This window comes from Coregonus lavaretus (genome assembly GCF_964263955.1).
Source record: "Coregonus lavaretus genome assembly, chromosome: 12".
In the NCBI taxonomy this organism is placed as follows: Eukaryota; Metazoa; Chordata; class Actinopteri; order Salmoniformes; family Salmonidae; genus Coregonus; species Coregonus lavaretus.
In genome coordinates this window covers 38,681,478-38,702,323 of record NC_139999.1, presented here as the reverse complement: position 1 = coordinate 38,702,323, position 20,846 = coordinate 38,681,478, and the positions used below count along the sequence as shown (strand labels likewise).

At 42.0% G+C, this 20,846-nt stretch overlaps 2 protein-coding genes across 6 annotated transcripts in view; both read right to left on the bottom strand.

Moving 5' to 3' along the window:
- The window catches only part of LOC311139029 (transforming acidic coiled-coil-containing protein 1-like), a 42,172-nt gene extending 40,528 nt beyond the window's left edge, over positions 1–1,644 (bottom strand). The window contains exon 1 of the mRNA XM_084173870.1: positions 1,338–1,644. The gene's annotated coding sequence lies outside the window, so the exon portion shown is untranslated. The remainder of the gene's footprint in view (positions 1–1,337) is intronic.
- A 382-nt stretch (positions 1,645–2,026) lies between these two features.
- LOC311139028 (triacylglycerol hydrolase DDHD2-like) lies at positions 2,027–12,767 on the bottom strand. Of its 5 annotated transcripts, none has more exons than XM_084173862.1 (18): positions 12,564–12,767; positions 12,190–12,270; positions 11,872–12,029; positions 11,318–11,514; positions 9,432–9,521; positions 9,150–9,273; positions 8,792–8,881; positions 8,426–8,567; positions 8,018–8,226; positions 7,612–7,673; positions 7,371–7,499; positions 7,195–7,284; positions 6,840–6,986; positions 3,485–3,640; positions 3,276–3,381; positions 2,882–3,040; positions 2,363–2,486; positions 2,027–2,266 (listed from the first exon to the last, which is right to left on the bottom strand). In XM_084173862.1, the coding sequence occupies exons 3-18, from the start codon at positions 12,008–12,010 to the stop codon at positions 2,200–2,202; spliced, it is 2,031 nt and encodes a 676-aa protein (XP_084029988.1). In that variant the 5' UTR covers positions 12,011–12,029; positions 12,190–12,270; positions 12,564–12,767; the 3' UTR covers positions 2,027–2,199. The 5 variants fall into 5 exon arrangements, with proteins under 5 accessions (XP_084029988.1, XP_084029990.1, XP_084029991.1 ...); XM_084173864.1 differs by having other exon boundaries at positions 6,840–6,983; XM_084173865.1 differs by having other exon boundaries at positions 6,840–6,980.
- Between the last annotated feature and the right edge of the window lie 8,079 nt (positions 12,768–20,846).

Here is a 20,846-nt window from a genome sequence, read left to right as displayed (position 1 = left end):
CTTTTTCATTTCACAACTTTCCTTTTTCATCCAAATAAAGGAAGCCATTTTAAGTGTGTTTAATTAGAGCAGGGATTAATTATCCCGTGGTTGAATAAGACTTACATAAACACAATACAAACATGTGTTAGAAAAACCAAGCCGAAAACAACAGGCTCACAGGCATGAAAATGTACAAACTAGCAGTGCTCACACACGATTAAGGACACCGGCTGTGGTGTCAGCTCAGCTAGTTGTTTCCAGTGTTAAAGAGCTTATAACATTGCCACACTCTCACACTGTAAGAGTGAAAGTCATGAGAAGAATGAAGGCTTTAATAGTAATCCTCCCTTGCCAGAACCCCCCTGTCTAGACAGTTAATGGAGAGTTTTGGGAAATGAGGAATTACATTTGATTCAAGCAGAATGGACAGGCTACAAAAAGAAGTATGATTCAGTAGAAGACACATTTTGCTCTCATTGAATCTCATTCATCAGGGACTACCGATAACCTATATATTATAGAAATAAAAATATATTTGCATGTGAAAATGTCATGGGATGCATTTGCTCCATTGATTCCCCTATGTGGTTGCACTTTACTTGAACCTATGTCATAAGGGCTACATAAAACGGTTATAATCATGACACAACAGATGCACAGTCATGACTAGGCTACTGGTGTGATCTTATGCTAACTGACTTTCCATGGTCATAATAGCCGACCTTCAATAAAACAAACGATCTATCATAAACAAGAAACTATAGGGCCTGTGTTAGTCCATGTTTGATTCATAGGAAACTTGGTGAACAGAAGAGACTATGGTTTCAAATAATGTTTTAAAAAGTAATTGCTCTCATGGAACGTTACTCTATAAGTAGATATTGTGACGATAGCCTAGTCTTTGGTGTCTGCACATATACGCTGTGTGACTTTTAACATGCAAGTAGCCCCCTGTAGCTCAGTTGGTAGAGCATGGCGCTTGCAACGCCAGGGTTGTGGGTTCGTTTCCCACGGGGGGCCAGTATGAAAATGTATGCACTCACTAACTGTAAATCGCTCTGGATAAGAGCGTCTGCTAAATGACTAAAATGTAAATGTAAGTAGTCATGTCGCCCATGATCTTGTGCCAAAGTGAGTTCAATAACTTTTTCAAGCAAAATTCTACTTCAAAATGCAATACAATTAATATTCCAAATTGGTTATCTGATGTAAAATTTTAGTAGATGCTATCACGATACATAACATAACGGTATCACTATCCATCTAACACTATAGCGCTTTACATTTTTACAGGCAGCAACAGTCCACACAGAGCTGGCGATTATAGCCAATAGTCCAAAAGTTAAATGTCCTACCTCTCCAGTGAACTTTCCGGATAAATCCGCTATCCAACTTTCAAGAGAAGTCAAAGATGATGTTATGACGTTATTTTCTTCACACTGAAAACGTTCCTTGCAAAGCACGATATGATGGGCAGTCCAATGTCCCAACGCGAATTCTTCAAAGAAGAGAACTGTCCTGTGGCGTATATTCCACGCGGTGGGTGACGCGGATAAATGGGAAATTAACTTTCTGGGGACTATATGCCAGGAATGTGACTTAAAGACACAGTCAGTTAATATACGACAAGACATGAATGTTACAGATAGGAACACGTGTGGTTACCTCTCTTTGGAGTGCAAGGCTAGATAGGCAACAGTGTGTCATGGAGTCTACATTAGCCATTAGATAAGCCTATTGGTTGCAGCAGACAATCAAATCCTTGCAGGGTTTATGTCTGTTGTTCATAATTTACTAAAAGTACACACACACCTAATACTGTAAGTGCTCAATTGCAACAAGGACATGGTCGAGCAAAAAGTGTGAATGAGCAGAATGGCAGCTTAAATGAAAAGTTGGTCATAGTTTCCATATTTGTAAACAAATTAGAAGGAGCCCATAATCATATAGTAAATTTAAAATGCATTCTTACGCAAACAGTGCATTAGGTATAGACCAAAAATAACAGTTTATGTACATTAGTAATCTCCAGATCAAATCACAATTCAAATTAAAATCACAATTTATTTAAAGTGCATTTCCCAGAAGCCTCAATACACTTTACAGAAAAATAAATAAAAATGAAACCATAAAAATGTGATGCATCCAGAGTCTTCTCTAGTAGATGCATGATACACAACTCAAAAGATCCATCCTTTACATTGACATCTGGAGATGCTAGAGAAGGATTCCCTTCCCCTCGTAGATTTCTCTCAAAAGCAGCAACACAGTATCCTCAGAATCCCTGAAACACACAAGAAAACACGAAATACTGCAGAAAACATGTAAGCTATTTCAATACAGCATGAGTCAGAGCCAACCCTAGCTCAGTTGTTCTTACCAGTAGCACAGATGGCTCTGAATAGCAAACAGATATTCGTTGAAGCTCTCTAGGGGTTTCTCTTGAAGGACGTAATCAAACCGACGTCCACCATTCAACATTCCAAAACTGATATTCTTCATCTCTGTAGGTAAAGACTGTACAGTTTTAGGCCCTACTACCTGGAAAACAGTATTGATGGAACATTCCTCTAACACAGTTCAAACTTTATTGCCTCCCGAGGGACATTTGGTTGCAGGCAGGGGTAACATGATAAAAATACTCATAGTACATACAAAAAACATGTCACACAAAGGACAAATTACACCGAAACATCATCATATTACATTAAGTTGCTTTTAAAGGCCTACCTGTGTACTAACGCTGTAATTACTAGAGAACAACAGTGGAATTTGTTTTTGAGAATATGAAGAATAAAGTAATGCGTGTATGTAAAAACATTGCACATGGTTCCTAATAAATGAGTGAATAAATGAATGAGAGAACGAAAGTAATACATAAATGACACCAGTCTCTCACCTTCTGACTCCTGAGGTGGCAGTGCAGCTGTGGTTCCTACCCTGGCCACTGGGGGCAGTGTGTTAACAGGTAGCGTGGTGAGGGTCTGCCACACACCACGGAGAGTACTGATGGAGAGCAGCAGATCTGAGCTGACTCGCGTCAAGCTGTCTTTCAGCTCTGGGGGACACAACGTCAATACAGGGTCACTGCATGGGAACACAAGGTGGATGAAAGCTTCCACACGCTCACTGGATAGCAACGATGTAGGCCAGTGTTTTTACATTATCAGGCAGGTCAGAGCTTTAGTAATGCTCCCTTAGGGTCTTAACAAAAAGCTCATGACATATGGGGCTACCATATCTTGAAACGTTTCTGTAATGTCCAGATCAAAGCTTCACGCCTCAGGTCTCACCGAGATGCATCCTCTTCCTGCCCTTGTGATGTGGGATCAGCATTGGGGGCAGGTCCACCCCTGGAGACACCACCATGGGCTCAATCCTGAAGGCCACCGGGTCATACTGCATGGAGGAAGAACACATTGTCAGGTCCTTATGAATATTCATGACTTTGATTGACTTTAGCTACACTAAGCATTCACTAACACATGATCCATAAACATACTGGATGGTAGATGTTGTAGAAGCTCTTGCAGGTGGGGAGGCTGTATTTGGGGTCGATCCTCTTCAGGCCGCGCACCGTCAGGAACATCCCTATAGGAGACCCCAAGGCAAAGAAGGCCTGCGGCTTGAAGGCCAGCTGAGGGTACACAATGGACACCTGGGCAGGAAGGGAAGGGGTTAATGATTACAGTTTTTCTCAGTCGCTTTGGTGCATTTCTTAGATCAAAAGTGCAATTCTTGATACTACTTGTACAAATTCCAAATCATCTAGTCACTTGTGCACATCATTAAAGCAATTTCTTATTCCTTTGAACAAATTGCAATTGCTTTTGTACATATTGCAATTGATAATGTACAAGTGTCAGCTTTTTTCCACATTTTCAATTGCTCATGTCATGTTGATCAAAATATAGTAGATGGTTCTCTGTTGAATAGTCTTACCCCTCAAAACATCTAGGCATTAGTTCCTTGCATAAGCCATTACATGCAAAATTGTTGAACTATTTGTCATAAACTGTCAAGCATAGTTTTACACATTTCTATTAGACCTTTTGTACAAAAACGTAAATTGCTGAATCGTGCAGGTGAAATTAACCCTCACTCATGAAGGAATGTAAAGTGTTAGTTCAACCAACAATCAACCAGTTGTCTAAATTGCTCAAAGGTGCATCTCATGAAGAATCAATTGGCAAGCATATATAGACAGACCACAACACAGAGTTGCAATTTTCCAATAATGGATGGACCAGGAAACGAACAGGGTCAACAGCCAAGAGGAGGAAGAAGAGGAGCAAGGATGCGTGGTGGAAGGCAAAACAGAGGAAGAGGCAGAAGAGGACATAGGCGCATATCTGATGACATAAGGGCCACTATTGTAGACCATGTTGTCAATCATGGCCTTACAATGGCTGAGGCGGGTCGAAGGGTGCAGCCGAATATTGGGAGATCAACCGTGTCCTCAATAGTACAAACGTTTCGAAGAGAGAACAGGTATGTCCACCAATGTACAGTGCACTGTTACTGTATATAAGCAGTATACTGTATACTTCCTACAATGCTTCATATTACAGTAGTCCACTTGTATTTCACAGCATACAGAAATATACTCTATACAGATACATACTGCACCTTACATGCACCCACCTGTATGTTTTACAGTAAAATGTGTGTTCGCATAGTTTTTGTCTATGTGAAAGTGTGCGATGCATCACTGCATTTTTCCACACATAGGACTGCAAGATTACCTCAAACCGGTGGCAGAGGACGCCTTTTCACACCTCAACAGGAGGAGGCTATTTGCACCATGGTCCGAGCAAACAATGCCATGAGACTCAGGGAAATACAAAGGACCATTATAGAAGACAACGATGTCTTTGAAAACATCCATACGGTTAGCATCTCAACCATCGACAGGGTGCTGCATAGAAACCAGATGAGTATGAAACAGCTGTACCGTGTACCATTCCAAAGGAATGAGGACAGAGTTAAGGAGCTACGGTACCAGTATGTACAGGTAAAACATATATCTATGTAACTACTTTACAGCAACATTTTATAGTGTTACATAGTACAGTAAGCATAAACTGCACACATTTCCATTGCTGTGGAAGGAACATGCAATATATGTACATTTTATGTCACTCTTCCTTACCAAAACAAATTCAACTGTGTGTTCTGGGATATAGCGTATAATGGAGTTGGAATCAAGTGAACCCTCTCACAACTTTGTATACGTGGATGAGGCTGGCTTCAACCTGACCAAATGCAGAAGGCGGGGTCGGAATATCATCGGTCACAGAGCTACTGTGGATTTGCCAGGCCAACGGGGAGGAAATATCACCATGTGTGCTGCTATTTCGGAGCATGGTGTCCTAACCCATATCCCCCTTTTAGGGCCATACAACACCCAGCATCTACTCAACTTTTTAGAGACTCTCTACAGGGCTCTCATCCCTGATGATGAGAGGGGTCTGTTTAGAGAGGATTTGCCAAAGTATGCGGTCATTTGTGATAATGTGAGTTTCCATCGATCAAACATCATAAGGCAATGGTTTGTGACCCACCCGAGGATGCTCATAGAATTCCTCCCACCTTATTCACCATTCCTTAACCCAATTGAGGAGTTCTTTTCAGCATGGAGGTGGAAGGTGTACGATCGTCAGCCACACACACAGATGACCCTGCTGGCTGCAATGGATGCAGCATGTGAGGACACCACAGTAGACGCCTGCAGAGGATGGATAAGGCATTCCAAAAGATTCTTTCCACGTTGCATTGGAAGGGAAAATATCCGGTGTGATGTGGATGAGAATATGTGGGCTGACAGACAGGAACGTCTGGATGTGTAGAGACAGCACTAGAACAGTGCTGTGGGCAAAGTTGTGCCTTAGGGGTGGTTTCCTGTGTTTCTTTCTAATTTAGTTTTTTTTCCTTTGTGCCCCTTGGGTTGTCCAGTCTCTTTCAATCAATAACCCACATACAGTAATATGTAAATAGTACTGTTGAAATTGATATATGCCATAGGGGAATCAATGGAGCAAATGCATCCCATGACATTTTCACATGCAAATATATTTTTATTTCTATACAGTAACTGTCATTCAAACTGTAGCCTAAGTTTACATCAGGTAATACTGTCAAAGTACACAGTTCCATTGACAACATGCCTAAACATTTTGACAACCTTGTTCGTGAACAATGACTCAATGACTTATCATTCTGATGACACTGACATGATCATTGGCATGAATATTTACTTTTGAGAGATGTACTAAGGATTTTTAGTGACTGACTAGCTTTAGAAACATATCTATTGTATATTGCAGTTTGTACAAATTGTTCTGAGAAATGCACTTATTATTTTGCACATGTTAGGGATGATGTGAAAAATGCACCAAAGCGACTGAGAAAAACTGTAATACTAATTCAGTATGCCCCATGTGTAAATTCTGAATTTCTTCACTTTCTGTAGCTAAGCATGGCTATCAAAATGTATCAACATTTAAAAATGAAATTAAACATTTAATTCATTTAGATTTTCATTTGTATTTGTTGGGCCTCATGTTAACTGCATCAAGACATTCTATTACTTTTGTATACTCTTTAGCCAGTAGTTCTGAAAGTAGCACTCACGAGCCAAAAGTGGTCCCCGAAAATTGCATACTACTTCACATATGTGCAGATATGTGCACCATGTCATATGTCCTCTCTCTCTCTCTCTCTCTCTCGCTCTCTCTCTCTCTCTCTCTCTCTCTCTCTCTCTCGCTCTCTCTCTCTCTCTCTCTCTCTCTCTCTCTCTCTACTGTATGTGCATGTGTACATGTTACAGTATGCAGTCACTGTTGTTGTTTGTTTACCTGGCCAATGCCAATGTCAAAGTTCTTGAAATCCACTGGGCTGGTGGAGGGGGCGTCTGAGAGGGGCGTTGGTTGTTCTTGGACCTGGGAATACACACCTGGAACGCCAGGAACTGGGTGGGACGTTCCTGTCATGGATTCCTGCTTCTGGGCCGAAGGGTGGGTGGGTGGTTAGGTAGGTAGGTAGGTAGGTAGGTAGATAGATAGATAGATAGATAGATAGATAGCACAATAGATCCAATAGACTGGAATGTCAGATCAAAGAAGCTAGATTTTTAACACAAGGGGAACATTTCACATGATGGTTATGTTCGACAATGAATAGATCCATTTGGAAGTGGATAGGATATCATACCTCTCTCCATCTCTTCAACAAGCACATGATCTTCTTGCGAGGCCCCAAGGGTATTCCCAAGTCCTTCAAGTCCGTCTCTGAACAGAGAGCCTAGTCAATAGACAGAGGACACACACACAGTTAGAAAGTCACAGACCCACACACACACGTGCACACACACACACACACATGCTTACCAGTGATTCTAAGTCCATCTGCTCCTTTGTAAGCATTTTGAAAAACTCGCCCAATCCAAAGTTCCTAAGTGTTTCCTCAAAGCTCTCAAAGTTAATGGAGGTTGCTTCACTTGGGCTGCTGACGCTACTCTGAAGCAGAAGAAATATGGGATCAACATTGAGCTAATCAGAATAAATATGCTGCTGGTTGTGGCCTTGACCAAAATGGAGCTGTACATTTTGGCAGTAGCCTACTACTTACTATCTTTTCATCTGTGTTATGTATTTCTTGATTTGTCAGAAGGTCAAAGAGGATCAGAGAACCTAGAAAAGTCATATAAATAAAGAATATGAATTACTATAATGGCTATCAATACTACACTCTTAGAAAGAAAAGGTGCTATCTGGAACCTAAAAGGGTTCTTCGGCTTTCCCCATATGAGAACCCTTTGAAGAACCCTTTTTGGTTCCAGGTAGAACCCTTTACACAGAGGGTTCTATATGGAACCCAAAAGAGTTATACCTGGAACCAAAAGGGGTTCTACCTGGAACCAAAAAGGCTTTTTTCTAAGAGTGTAGTTTTTCCTAATAAAGTCTAAAAAGACTGATAGAAGAAAAAGTTATAAGAGGTCCCAAAAAAATAAAGGAGAGGTCTATGGGGTACTGACCCAGACTGTGTCCAGTCAGTGACACTGCCCCAGTGAATTGTGGGTGGCGCTGAAGGAAGATGTGGTGGAGGCGGTTGATCTCTGAGGCCACGGTGTCTATGATGGTCTGGCAGTAGGTGGGGCTGTTGTAGAAGAACAGGTCCAACACCGTGCTGTTGCTGAACTGACGCAGACGACTGATGCTGGGCAGGGTGATCCTTTGGATATCCCTGTTGGTAGGAGGAAGGTAAGAAAGGGTTTGTAATAGTGTGTGTGTTTGTGTGCGTGTGCGTGTGAGTGTGTGCGTGTGCGTGTGTGTGCCATTCTTTTGTGTTCAAGAACACAAAACCCAGTAAACAGATGATTTAAACAACAAACAACACAACAACAGCACTCAAAGCCAAATGATGGAAGAGTCCAAGGCCTTACTCGTCCACCCCAGTGGCGTCCCCATGCAGCACCTGGTGCCAGTTGACTGGCAGGTACTCTACACGTCCCATGTGGGCGCCATCTTGGCTCTGCTTGAAGTGACTGCTCAGCAGGCTGAGTGAAGCACCACGGAAATCATTCACTACAGGCGGGAGAGAGCGCTTTAGTATGTTTGTGATATGCTTTTGCCTGTTGGTACAATTAACTGCTAGGCCTTTGTTTAAATTAATATGGTAATCTCATGACTAACCTATCAAGTTTGCATTAATCCATTTATGGGAATGTCTGTGGGAAAACAGGAATTGGGAAAAAGCAGAGTGCAGGTAAAGGTAAGGTTTTGGGGTAGGGGTCAAAGGTTATACACACCACATTGAACGACCCCACGCAGCTGGATGTCACATGCCGGTCCAATGCCATGTACCATGAAGACAAGGTGATCCACTTGGTAAGGCTCTCCTGAATGACCAACAACACAAATAATGTCTACTGTGTAAGGAATTGTAATATGTTATCATGTAATTACCAATGTGCACATGATCCAATGCATTGGATGCTCCACAACTTGAGTTCTCTGTAAACAATGCAATATCCATTGTTCAGGCCAATTCCCAGTACTGTTTGCATGAAACACACATATAAGTACAGTACAGGTGTGACAACCTCACAGAGCTGTAGAAATCAAAGGCCTTTGTGAAGATGGAGGCCTATACATTTGCGGGCTTACCTTCAGGTATCTCTATTGAAATACCCTCCAGCCCCCTTTTGACGGTCCTGGGTCGATTCTGCTCAGAGGCAGAGGGTAAGCTTATCCAGTCTTTTGAGGGGATCGTCTGTTGCTGTGTCATAAACTAATGGAGACAGAGCAAGGTCTAGAAACTGTCTTTGTTGCATTTTATTTTACAGTCCAATATTTGCATCTCTACAGACATACCATGCAGGTACTAGTGACAGTAAGATATACTGTGCTTCTATACATGTCAGGTATGGATGGGAGAGGGAGTCATACCTTACGGCTGTGCAACACCACCGTTTCTCCAGTGGGGAATTCTAACTTCCTCTTCCAGTCATTCAGCGTCACTGATATCATGTAAGCCTCCTGTGAATACAGTGATGCAAATGTAATGGACTAGGGTTCAAACCCTGGTCTCCTGCACTCCAGGCATTAGCTCCGGGAGGTAACACAAGTCTTGGGGCATGCTGTTGACCCAGGTTCAAACCCGGTCAATCTGCAGTATACCCCTTTCAGACGGTAGAAAGAAGTAAACACTGGCCCCACAAAACTACAGTACTAAGATAAACACCAAGGTAGATATTTTATCACTTTGTTATGATTTGTGTTTGTGTGCATCCAATATGGCACCTATATAGTGCACTACTTTTACAGGGCATTTGGATTGTATTCAGACCCCTTGACCTTTTCTACCTTTTGTTACGTTACAGCCTTATTCTAAAATGGATTTAAAATAATAATAATAATCCTCATCAATCTACACACAATACCCCATAATGACAAAGCAAAAACTGGTTTTTAGACATTTTAAATACGGAAATATCAAATTTACATAAGTATTCAGACCCTTTACTCAGTACTTTGTTGACGCACATTCGACAGCGATTACAGCCTCGACTCTTCTTGGGTATGACGCTACAAGCTTGGCACACCTGTATTTGGGGAGTTTCCCTCTCCCATTCTTCTCTGCAGATCCACCTAAGCTTTGTCAGGTTGGATGAAGAGCGTCGCTGCACAGCTATTTTCAGATCTCTCCAGAGATGTTTGATTGGGTTCAAGTCCGGGCTCTGGCTGGGCCACTCAAGGACATTCAGAGACTTATCCCGAAGCCACTCCTGCGTTGTCTTGGCTGTGTGCTTAGGGTCGTTTTCCTGTTGGAAGGTGAACCTTCGCCCTAGTCTGAGGTCCTGAGCGCTCTGGAGCAGGTTCATCGAGGATCTCTCTGTACATTGCGCCGTTAATCTTTCCTTCGATCCTTACTAGTCTCCCAGTCCCTGCCAGGTTTCCTCCAGAGAATCTTGTTTCTCATGGTCTGAGAGTCCTTTAGGTGCCTTTTGGCAAACTCCAAGCGGGCTGTCATGTGCCTTTTACTGAGGAGTGGCTTCCGTCTGGCTACTCTACCATAAAGGCCTGATTGGTGGAATGCTGCAGAGATCTCCACAGAGAAATTCTGGAGCTCTGTCAGAGTGACCATCGGGTTCTTGGTCACCTCCCTGACCAAGGCCCTTCTCCCCCGATTGCTCAGTTTGGCCGGGCGGCCAGCTCTAGGAAGAGTTTAAGTGGTTCCAAACTTCTTCCATTTAAGAATGATGGAGGCCACTGTGTTCTTGGGGATCTTCAATGCTGCAGAAACAATCCTGTCTCGGAGCTCTACGGACAATTCCTTCAACCGCATGTAACAGACTCTCTTATCCAGAGCGACTTACAAATTGGTGCATTCACCTTATAGCCAGTGGGATAACCACTTTACAATATGTCAACTGTGGGACCTTATATAGACAGGTGTATGCCTTTCCAAATCATGTCCAATCAATTGAATTTACCACAGGCGGACCCAATCACGTTGTAGAAACATCTTAAGGATGATCAATGGAAACAGCATGCACCTGAGGTCAATTTCAAGTCTCATAGCAAAGGGTCTGAATACTTATGTAAATAAGGTATTTCTGTGTTTTATTTTTAATAAATTTACAAACATTTCTAAAAACCTGTTTTCGCTTTGTTACTATGGGGTATTGTGTGTAGATTGATGAAGAAAAACCTTTATTTAATCAATTTTATAATAAGGCTGTAACATAACAAAATTTGGAAAAAGTCTAGGGGTCTAAATACTTTCCGAATGCACTGTAGGGAACAGGATGTCATTTCAGACTGTGTCCTACCTCCAGGACGAAGCTGGTGTTCTCTGGGTAAGGGGTGTAGGAGTTGTCCTTGTCTCCTTTGTGGAACCAGGAGCTGCGCCTCACCTCCGAGGGGGGCTGCTCCCAGTACACCGCGTAGCGCCTCCTCTCCTTCAGCCTCACATCGAACCGCCTACCCTCTGTGGATACCACCACCTCCTCCGCCCCACGGGTCTCCCCTGTTAGGAGCAAACCCACAATTATGATGATATGGTTATAATCATCTTTATCATTGCTGTTATCATCAGGGACCACCTCATTACCTCCCATGTCTTATTGAACAGCACAGCCCAAATTAACAAAACCGTAACACTCTACATTACAGCACGAAATAAAGATGTAATTACATAGTATGGTAACAAGTTATAGTTACTCACAATGAAAACATTACTTGCCTAGATACTCCTTAATTTCAGTGTAACTATATTCTTGTTTCAGGGTAATAAATCACACATAATATGGTGTTATAGTACAGAGCGGTAACAATACAAGAACAATTTGTATTATTTGTAAAGGTTTGATGAATTGTCTCATGCCATGTTTGTGTGCCTCTTCCAGCCTTAGTGAGTCCTCTCTGCTGAAAGGGAGCCAGGAGTCTTTACAGTCCACCTGCTGCTCGCAGTGGAACCAATGGTGCTGCACCGGCTCATATACACCTTCTATCACACCGTTCATGGCAGCTAGATCAGAGAAGCTAGGAAAGAGTGGAAGTGAATAGAATATATTAGAATAGAATAGAATAGAATAGAACGGAACAGAATATAATTCTTAGATTTTCTCTGTAGGGAACTTTCATATGTGTAGTCTGCTTTTAAATAACAAAAATATAGAAAGAGATAAAGAGAGAAGCTCACCTACTGTCTGGCTACTGTATGAGGATGGAGGGGTAATTTGAGAGGCTCAGGTTGGTCACCCAGGCAGCTTTAACGGACCACCTGGGAGGCACAAACAGCATTCTAATATTTACACATTCATCTGATGTTTCAGGGAAGATATCATTGTGTTAGATGCTAGCTAAGAGCTGACAATTGGATCTTTAGTATCCTTCAAATACAAGAAAGACAGCAAGCACATGTTTCTGTCCTATCCGTGGATAGATGGTGCTGAGTAAAAACATACCACCTCATAATATACTGGGAATGTTTGCCAGGAGTGAATATCGTGAATTCCTCTCTTATATTATTTAAACTCACATTCTTTAAAGTAGACATCAGAAATAGCTACATACCTTCAATGTACAGCTACTGTTATAGTATGGGACTCCATCAAATATGCCGGTTCCTCCTGAGTGGATTTCCTTAGAAAATATCCAAATCCAAACACATTTAGATATTGTTGAAGGCAATAACAAAAAAAACAGAAAGGTTTGTTGAGGTTCCCAACAGTGGGGACTTTCCTCTGATTCACTTCACACTTTGCAAGCTTGTCTCAACACTCGTGTGTTCTGAATGACTTCACTGGTTTAGTGATTCAGAGTGGGATCAAAGGTCAATTCCAATGACGATGAAGAGGTGTGGGGAAATAACAACAGTAGGCCTGTAGGCTATATTCACAGAATCCTAGAGAGAAATTACCCAAATCTCTATAACAATTGTGCTTTAACTCATTAATAATAATTTGCTAATTTCGTCCTAAGCTTAGAGTGGGGAATGGAAACATACGCAAAGTTTTACATTACTATTGTTTTATCACATAAAGATAAGCAAAAATGTCAGTCTTTGACACTTTAACTTTAGTCAGTCCATATATACACAGTAGTCAAATCTAATCAGATGTACAACAGACACGTTGTATGTATGGAGTAAAGTGTAAAAGCTACTTGCCAACTGAATGGTCCTAATAACTTGTTAAGACAAGGGGTCAGTGTGTTCTGCTTTCCATGAATCATCTCTTACATAGGACACAATGTTCCACCTGTGTAACATACTGTGCATAGACATAGAATCACTAGAACGGGAATTCCTGTTCTAGTAATTCTATTTCCATGACGCTGTACAGTTAAAACATAAACCACTGTATGGCTTCAGAGATAGCATGGGTGAAGTTCTCTGCTCAGCAAACAATGTGGAAAACTGTATTGACGTTTGACAATGTAAAGAAAGTCGTCTGAATCCATACAATCCCTGGTAACAAACTTTATTGACACAGTATTGTGGACAACATAACACATCTGTAACTGCATTAAAAAAGCAGCCATCTGATTAGGGCTGCTTCAGTGATCCTGATTCCATATGATTCATTCATCCAATTTGGATTACTCTTGGATTTGTAGAACATGGTCCATTTGTGATCCAAAGTAAACGTGGTGATCCTTTCACTTCTATACAATTGGTCTTTCAAAGATAAGAAACATTGATATTATTTAGCATGACAGCCTAGAAATGCAACCATGTCTTTACTTTCACTTGGAATACAGTCATGGTCAAAAGTATTGAGAATGACACAAGTATTGGTCTTCACAAAGTTCGCTGCTTCAGTGTTATGAGATATTTTGTCAGATGTTACTATGGTATGCTGAAGTATAATTATAAGCATTCCATAAGTGTCAAAGGCTTTTATTGACAATTACATTAAGTTTATGCAAAGAGTCAATATTTGCAGTGTTGACCCTTCTTTTCAAGACCTCTGCAATCTGCCCTGGCATGTTGTCAATTAACTTCTGGGCCACATCCTGACTGATGGCAGCCCATTCTTGCATAATCAATGCTTGGAGTTTGTCAGAATTTGTGGGGTTTTGTTTGTCCACCCGCCTCTTGAGGATCGACCACAAGTTCTCAATGGGATTAAGGTCTGGGGAGTTTCCTGGCCATGGACCCAAAATGTCGATGTTTTGTTCCCCCATTCCTTATGGCAAGGTGCTCCATCATGCTGGAAAAGGCATTGGTCATCACCCAACTTTTCTTGGATGGTTGGGAGAAGTTGCTCTCGGAGGATGTGTTGGTACCATTGTTTATTCATGGCTGTGTTCTTAGGCAAAATTGTGAGTGAGCCCACTCCCTTGGCTGAGAAGCAACCCCACACATGAATGGTCTCAGGATGCTTTCCTGTTGGCATGACACAGGACTGATGGTAGCGCTCACCTTGTCTTCTCCGGACAAGGTGTTTTCCGGATACCCCAAACAATCGGAAAGGGGATTCATCCGAGAAAATGACTTTACCCCAGTCCTCAGCAGTCCAATCCCTGCACCTTTTGCAGAATATCAGTCTGTCCCTAATGTTTTTCCTGGAGAGAAGTGGCTTCTTTGCTGCCCTTCTTGACATCAGGCCATCCTCCAAAAGTCTTTGCCTCACTGTGCGTGCAGATGCACTCACACCTGCCTGCTGCCATTCCTGAGCAAGCTCTGCACTGGTGGTGCCCGATCCCCCAGCTGAATCAACTTTAGGAGACGGTCCTGGCGCTTGCTGGACTTTCTTGGGCGCCCTGACGCCTTCTTCACAACAATTGAACCTCTCTCCTTGAAGTTCTTGATGATCCGATAAATGGTTGATTTAGGTGTAATCTTACTAGCAGCAATATCCTTGCCTGTGAAGGCCTTTTTGTGCAAAGCAATGATGACGGCACGTGTTTCCTTGCAGGTAACCATGGTTAACAGAGGAAGAACAATGATTTCAAGCACCACCCTCCTTGTAAAGCTTCCAGTCTGTTATTCTAACTCAATCAGCATGACAGAGTGATCTCCAGCCCTGTCCTTGTCAACACTCTCACCTGTGTTAACGAGAGAATCACTGACATGATGGCAGCTGGTCCTTTTGTGGCAGGGCTGAAATGCAGTGGAAATGTTTTTTGGGGATTAAGTTCATTTTCATGGCAAAGAGGGACTTTGCAATTAATTGCAATTCATCTGATCACTCTTCATGACATTCTGGAGTATATGCAAATTGCCATCATCAAAACTGAGGCAGCAGACTTTGTGAAAATTAGTATTTGTGTCATTCTCAAAACTTTTGACCACGACTGTAGACAGCACAGATTGAGTGAGGAGAATGGGCTACTTGGTACATTTTGGCACCCTTTTCCAATTAAAGGGGGGTTAGGGTTGTGGTTGAGGCTAGGGTTAGGATTTAACCAGAATGTGGACATGAAGCTAGGGTTAGGGTTAGAGTTAGGGTTGGGGTTGAGGCTAGGGTAAGGGCTGTGGACACGTAGCTAGGGTTAGGGTTGTGGTTGAAGGTTAGGGTTGAGACCATAAAGTCTTTGTAGCTTGCAGCCTCTCACCTCCTATAGACAACTTTCAAGGCAATAAACCGTTTCACAAATTATTGACATTTTGAAGAACTAAGATAAGCTTGCTTTTACATGAAAAGCTCATATCTACTTACTGATAGCCCATGAACATGTTTTGACTATAAAATATAAAATACAAAACTGTCTTTCTGAGGGACTTATTGTCACTTCATACTACATAATACGAAAGATGTCCGTCTCATACCAGGTTTAAGATCAATTCTGAATACTGAATACAGGAAGCAAAATTTGAATTTAATTTGAGTTAAAGGAGGTAGAATGTAATTCAAACCAATTAAAATAATTCAACTGAGACATGACACGAGTCTCATTCCTTTGACAAATATGTCCACATCTTGGTTCAACCCTAACCCTAGCCTCAACCAAAACCCTAACCTCAACCCTAACCCTAGCTTCACATCCACATCCCGGTTCAACCCTTAACCTAGCCTCAACCACAACCCTAACCCTAGCTTCACATCCACATCCCGGTTCAATCCTTAACCTAGCCTCAACCACAACCACAACCCTAACCCTAGCTTCACATCCACATCCCGGTTCAACCCTTACCCTCAACCACAGAGTTGCTTATTATTTGATTAAACTGTTATGTTGCCCATTGAGTTTGCCTACAGCTACTTTGTAGAAAGGAGGGGTTGCCCAGCGTGACCCTGTACCAGTGGAGGCTGGTGGGAGGAGCTATGGGAGGACAGGCTCATTGTTATGGCTGGAATGGAATCAATGGAACGGAGTCAAACATGTGGTTTCCATATGTTTTATCTGTTTGATACCGTTCCATTTATCCCATTCCAGCCATTACAATGAGCCTGTCCTCCTATAGCTCCTTCAACCAGCCTCCACTGCCCTTTACCTACACAGAGAGGCATCCTTAATGTCCCCCTTCTCTGTCCTGTTCAGGAAGGTGAACAGCATGATGACAACCAGCAGGGTGAAAAGTACAATACTCTGCAAAACAGAGAATGAAAGGAAAATACAGCTGTGTATGTGTTTGCATCAGGCATGTGCATCAGATAGCACTCTACCTGTGCAGAGCACATGCCCCTTTGCCCTGCCAGTCTCCAAATTGCCCTTTTGGGTGGTGGTATGATTTCCCAAAAAATTATATTGTCTTTGTCATTGTTGTTTGGAGCCCACGGTGGTTAGTAGACCGGCAATGTCGACTGCCGGAGCGGGAGAGCGGGAATAGGTGTGACACGTCTGTTGGTTGCGCCTGTTGATCAGCCCTGTAAGGACCACGTGCATGCCCGGTTGCGCTTTTTTGCCAGTCTGCCCTGTACAGAGATTGCGCGCGCCCGGTACCCAAACATAAATAGCTTGAGAGATATGGTCACTGGGTTGAGTGTGTGTAGCTACCCAGCAAACCAAAATTGGTTCTGTGAAAGTTCCCAGAACATTTGTTAGGTCGCGGCAAATGTTCTCATAACACAAAAACTGTCCAGTCATGCTAAAGATTATAGAATGTTTGCATAAAACATTTGCCTGATGTTGCAAGAACATTCCTAGAACACATTTAATCTGTTCTTTACGTTTTCCCAGAATGCTTTATTAGGTTGTGAGAACAGTCTGGTGAGAAGATTGCGGGGACATCACAAAAGGGTGAGGAACTATCAGGGTGAGGAACCATCTAACATCAAGTTGTAAAATAGTGAACTTCTCCTTTAAAGTTAATTAATGCATGATATGTAACCAACCAATATAATTGTAATATGCTACATCTTTGGGGGATTGTGTTGATAGTAATGGGAATGATTCTGATAAATAAACACATCAAACATTGAACAGAGAGCCATTGGGAAAGCCAATGACAAAGCCTGAAGGTCAGAGAAACACCAGTGGCCAGGCAGGATAAGAGAACACTTCATCAATAGGACTACTGTAATAGATTACAGTGAGAATGTTGATGCCTCAACCTCCTACTGTAACATGAGATAATATAGAAAGGGAAAGGAAAAGGGGATACCTAGTCAGTTGCACAACTGAATGCATTAGACTGAAATGTGTCTTCCTCATTTAACCCAACCCCTCTTAATCAGAGCAGTGCGGGGGGCTGCCTTAAAGGGATACCTTGGGATTTTGGCAACTTCCCCAGAGTCAGATGAACACATGTATACCATTTTTATGTCTCTGCGTCCAGTATGAAGGAAGTTAGAGGTAGTTTCGCGAGCCAATGCTAACTAGCGTTAGCACACTGACTGGAAGTCAAATTTTTCTACCTTGCTGGTTCGGGGATTTCGAACAAGCAACCTTTCGTTTACTGTCCCAACACTCTAACCGCTAACATGTAACTGCCAAAATAAAAAAAAAACATCTGCATCAATTTTTTAATCGCTTTGGTACTATTTTCACAAGTATGTGGTAAAATTTCACAACTCTTAGTACAAAACTCAAAACAGATCATCAAAAAGGCTGTTTTTTCAAAACTTTAAGCGCATTTTCAATTGACTAAGTACAACACACTAAATCACACAGTAACTTTTTTAACAAACCTAATCAGTGTTTCATCTAGAAATACCTTTCATATAAAGTAATTGCCTTTCACAATACTTTTCATATGATTATCTTCTCATTTGTTTAAATACATTTGACCATCACTTAATCCAACTGCGCTTAATGGTTAATCACTTAAATGTTTGTTAAACCTATAGATTTTAAACTGGTTTGTCTATTATATATGGATTTTGAGAACTACAGAAATAAAATGTGTGTTTGTAAAGTATAAACATCTAAATTACATGTATGGTACATGATAACTATACAATGACTACTCGTTATTGCTAATTGATTTCACATAGTGGTAACCACAATTGGTCACCATATAAAAGAGGGTGTGTGAACACTTGCAATTTCTTTCAACATGGAGCAGGATTGACAGCAAGGAAGAGGAAGAAATCAAAGAGCTCGTGGACAAGGGGCCCGTCAGAGAGATGGGCATGGCCCCGTCAAAGAGGTCAAAGAGGTGGGCATGGGCCCCGTCAGAGGTCAAAGAGGTGTGCATGGGCCCCATCAAAGAGGTCAAAGAGGTGAGCATGGGCTCTGTCAAAGAGGTCAAAGAGGTGTGCATGGGCCCCATCAAAGAGGTCAAAGAGGTGAGCATGGGCTCTGTCAAAGAGGTCAAAGAGGTGGGCATGGGCCCCATCAAGAGGTGGACATCGGAGAGAAGGAGGCAGACGGCAGGGAACTGTTATGTCTAATGAAGTCCGGCCATCGTCGTTGACCATGTGGTAAGCAGAAGCCTTACTATGGCAGTCAATGCGATCATGAGAACATTTCGCCAAGAAAACCGGTAAGTCTGCAGGATATGCACTATGCTTTACCATTACATTTACAGTAAATAACATAATACTGCATGTAAATTCACAGTATTACAGTTCCAGTATTCTTACAGTATGATCTATTGACAGTATACTCTGTTCTACCCTCAGAATTGACAGAAGACCCCATGGTGGTGACCGTGGCCATGTGCTGACCGACCAGCAGGAGTGGGCAGTGGTGGAAATGGAGAGGGCCAGGAATGACATACGGCTGTCCAAAATAAAGCAGGCCACTGAGGAGAACGATGACACCTTTGCCAACGTGGCATCCATCAGCCTACCAACAATCTACCGCATTTTGAAGAGGCACCAGGTATCTCTGAAACACATTTAACTGGTGCCTTTTGAGAGAAACAACAACCAGGTGAAACAACAGCGGGCCGAGTATGTTACAGCACTATATACTGTATTACTGTTACTATTTGATACACATGCTACTTCACATTTAGCAGACGCTGGATAAGAGCGTCTGCTAAATGACAAAAAAAAAAAAAAAAAAAAAAAAAAAAAAAAAAACAATGTCATATTGGAACTATACTGTAAAAATAACTAACCAGGGTGATGGTACTTCATGCTGCTTTGAACCATCACAAGTATATCTTTATTGATGAAGCAGGCTTCAACCTGTCCACAACTCGGTGCCGTGGGCAGAACCTCATCGGCCAATGAGCGACCGTCCAAGTGCCTGGACAACGTGGGGGAAACATCTCCATGTGCGCAGCTATCTCTGAAGATGGTAGGACGTAGGCCATTACTTGGATCCTACAACGCTGCACACCTCATTGTGTTTCTCAATTAAATTGAGCAGGCCTGTCAAAATGAAGGAATCACCTATGTCATTGTGTGGAACAATGTCAGGTTCCAACATGCAGAGGTGGTTCAGGCATGGTTTCGGGCCCATCCCCGATTCGTGACCCTATATCTGCCCTATACCCGCCACTGATGGGTAGCCACTGGTAGCAGGGTAAATCCTATTTTGCGTACCCCACCATGTCTTCATCACTGGAAAAGATAAACGGTTGGGAATGATATAATTTAAAAGCTTACAAACAGGGTTGTCAAACTATTTGATAATTTATTAAAATATATTGTTTTAACAAAAAATATGTCTTTTTGTTTTACCTTAAACGTCAATTATCTAAAACCGCGTAAATTCAGAATTTTTTTCTCATATTTGCATATGTTGTAGTTTAGACCCTATTTTAGATAATCGGAGGTTGTTGCGTTGTGCCCGCCATCGGTTGAGATACAACATGCTCTTGAATACAGGGTGGGTGTTATGTTTTGGCTAATAAATGTACTACAATGGGAATAAAATAGAAATGTGAACTTTCAAATGGTACCACAAAGATGGTTGGAGGTCCACACATCAAATAATGTTGACTTGAATGGGAATGTCTGTTTTAAGTTATACTGTCTATCCTCCATAAGAAACCTAGTGAAATCGTAAAAATATAGATAATAGAAAAGACATTACCATTTAAGTTGACATTCGACAGTTGGTGGACCTGCGGCCATCTTGGTGGTAGTAATTAGAAGATAAAATGTCTATTGAAATTGAAATTTCAATGGTGTACACTCTTAGAAAAAAGGGTTCCAAAAGGGTCCTTCGGATGTCCCCATAGGAGAACCCTTTTTGGTTCCAGGTAGAACCCTTTTGGGGTTCCATGTAGAACCCTCTGTGGAAAGGGTTTTATATGGAACCCAAAAGGGTTATACCTGGAACCAAAAAGGGTTCTTCAAAGGGTTATCCTATGGGGACAGCCAAATAACTATTTTAGGTTCTATATAGCACCTTTTTTTCTAAGAGTGTACCAGTTAAATTGCAGTGGTCTGAAGGGATCGGTCCATTCTATGAATTCTATTTCTATGATTGAAATGACACCCACCCTGTATTCAAGAGCATGTTGTGTCTCAACCGATGACGGGCACAACACAAAACACCTGATGATGT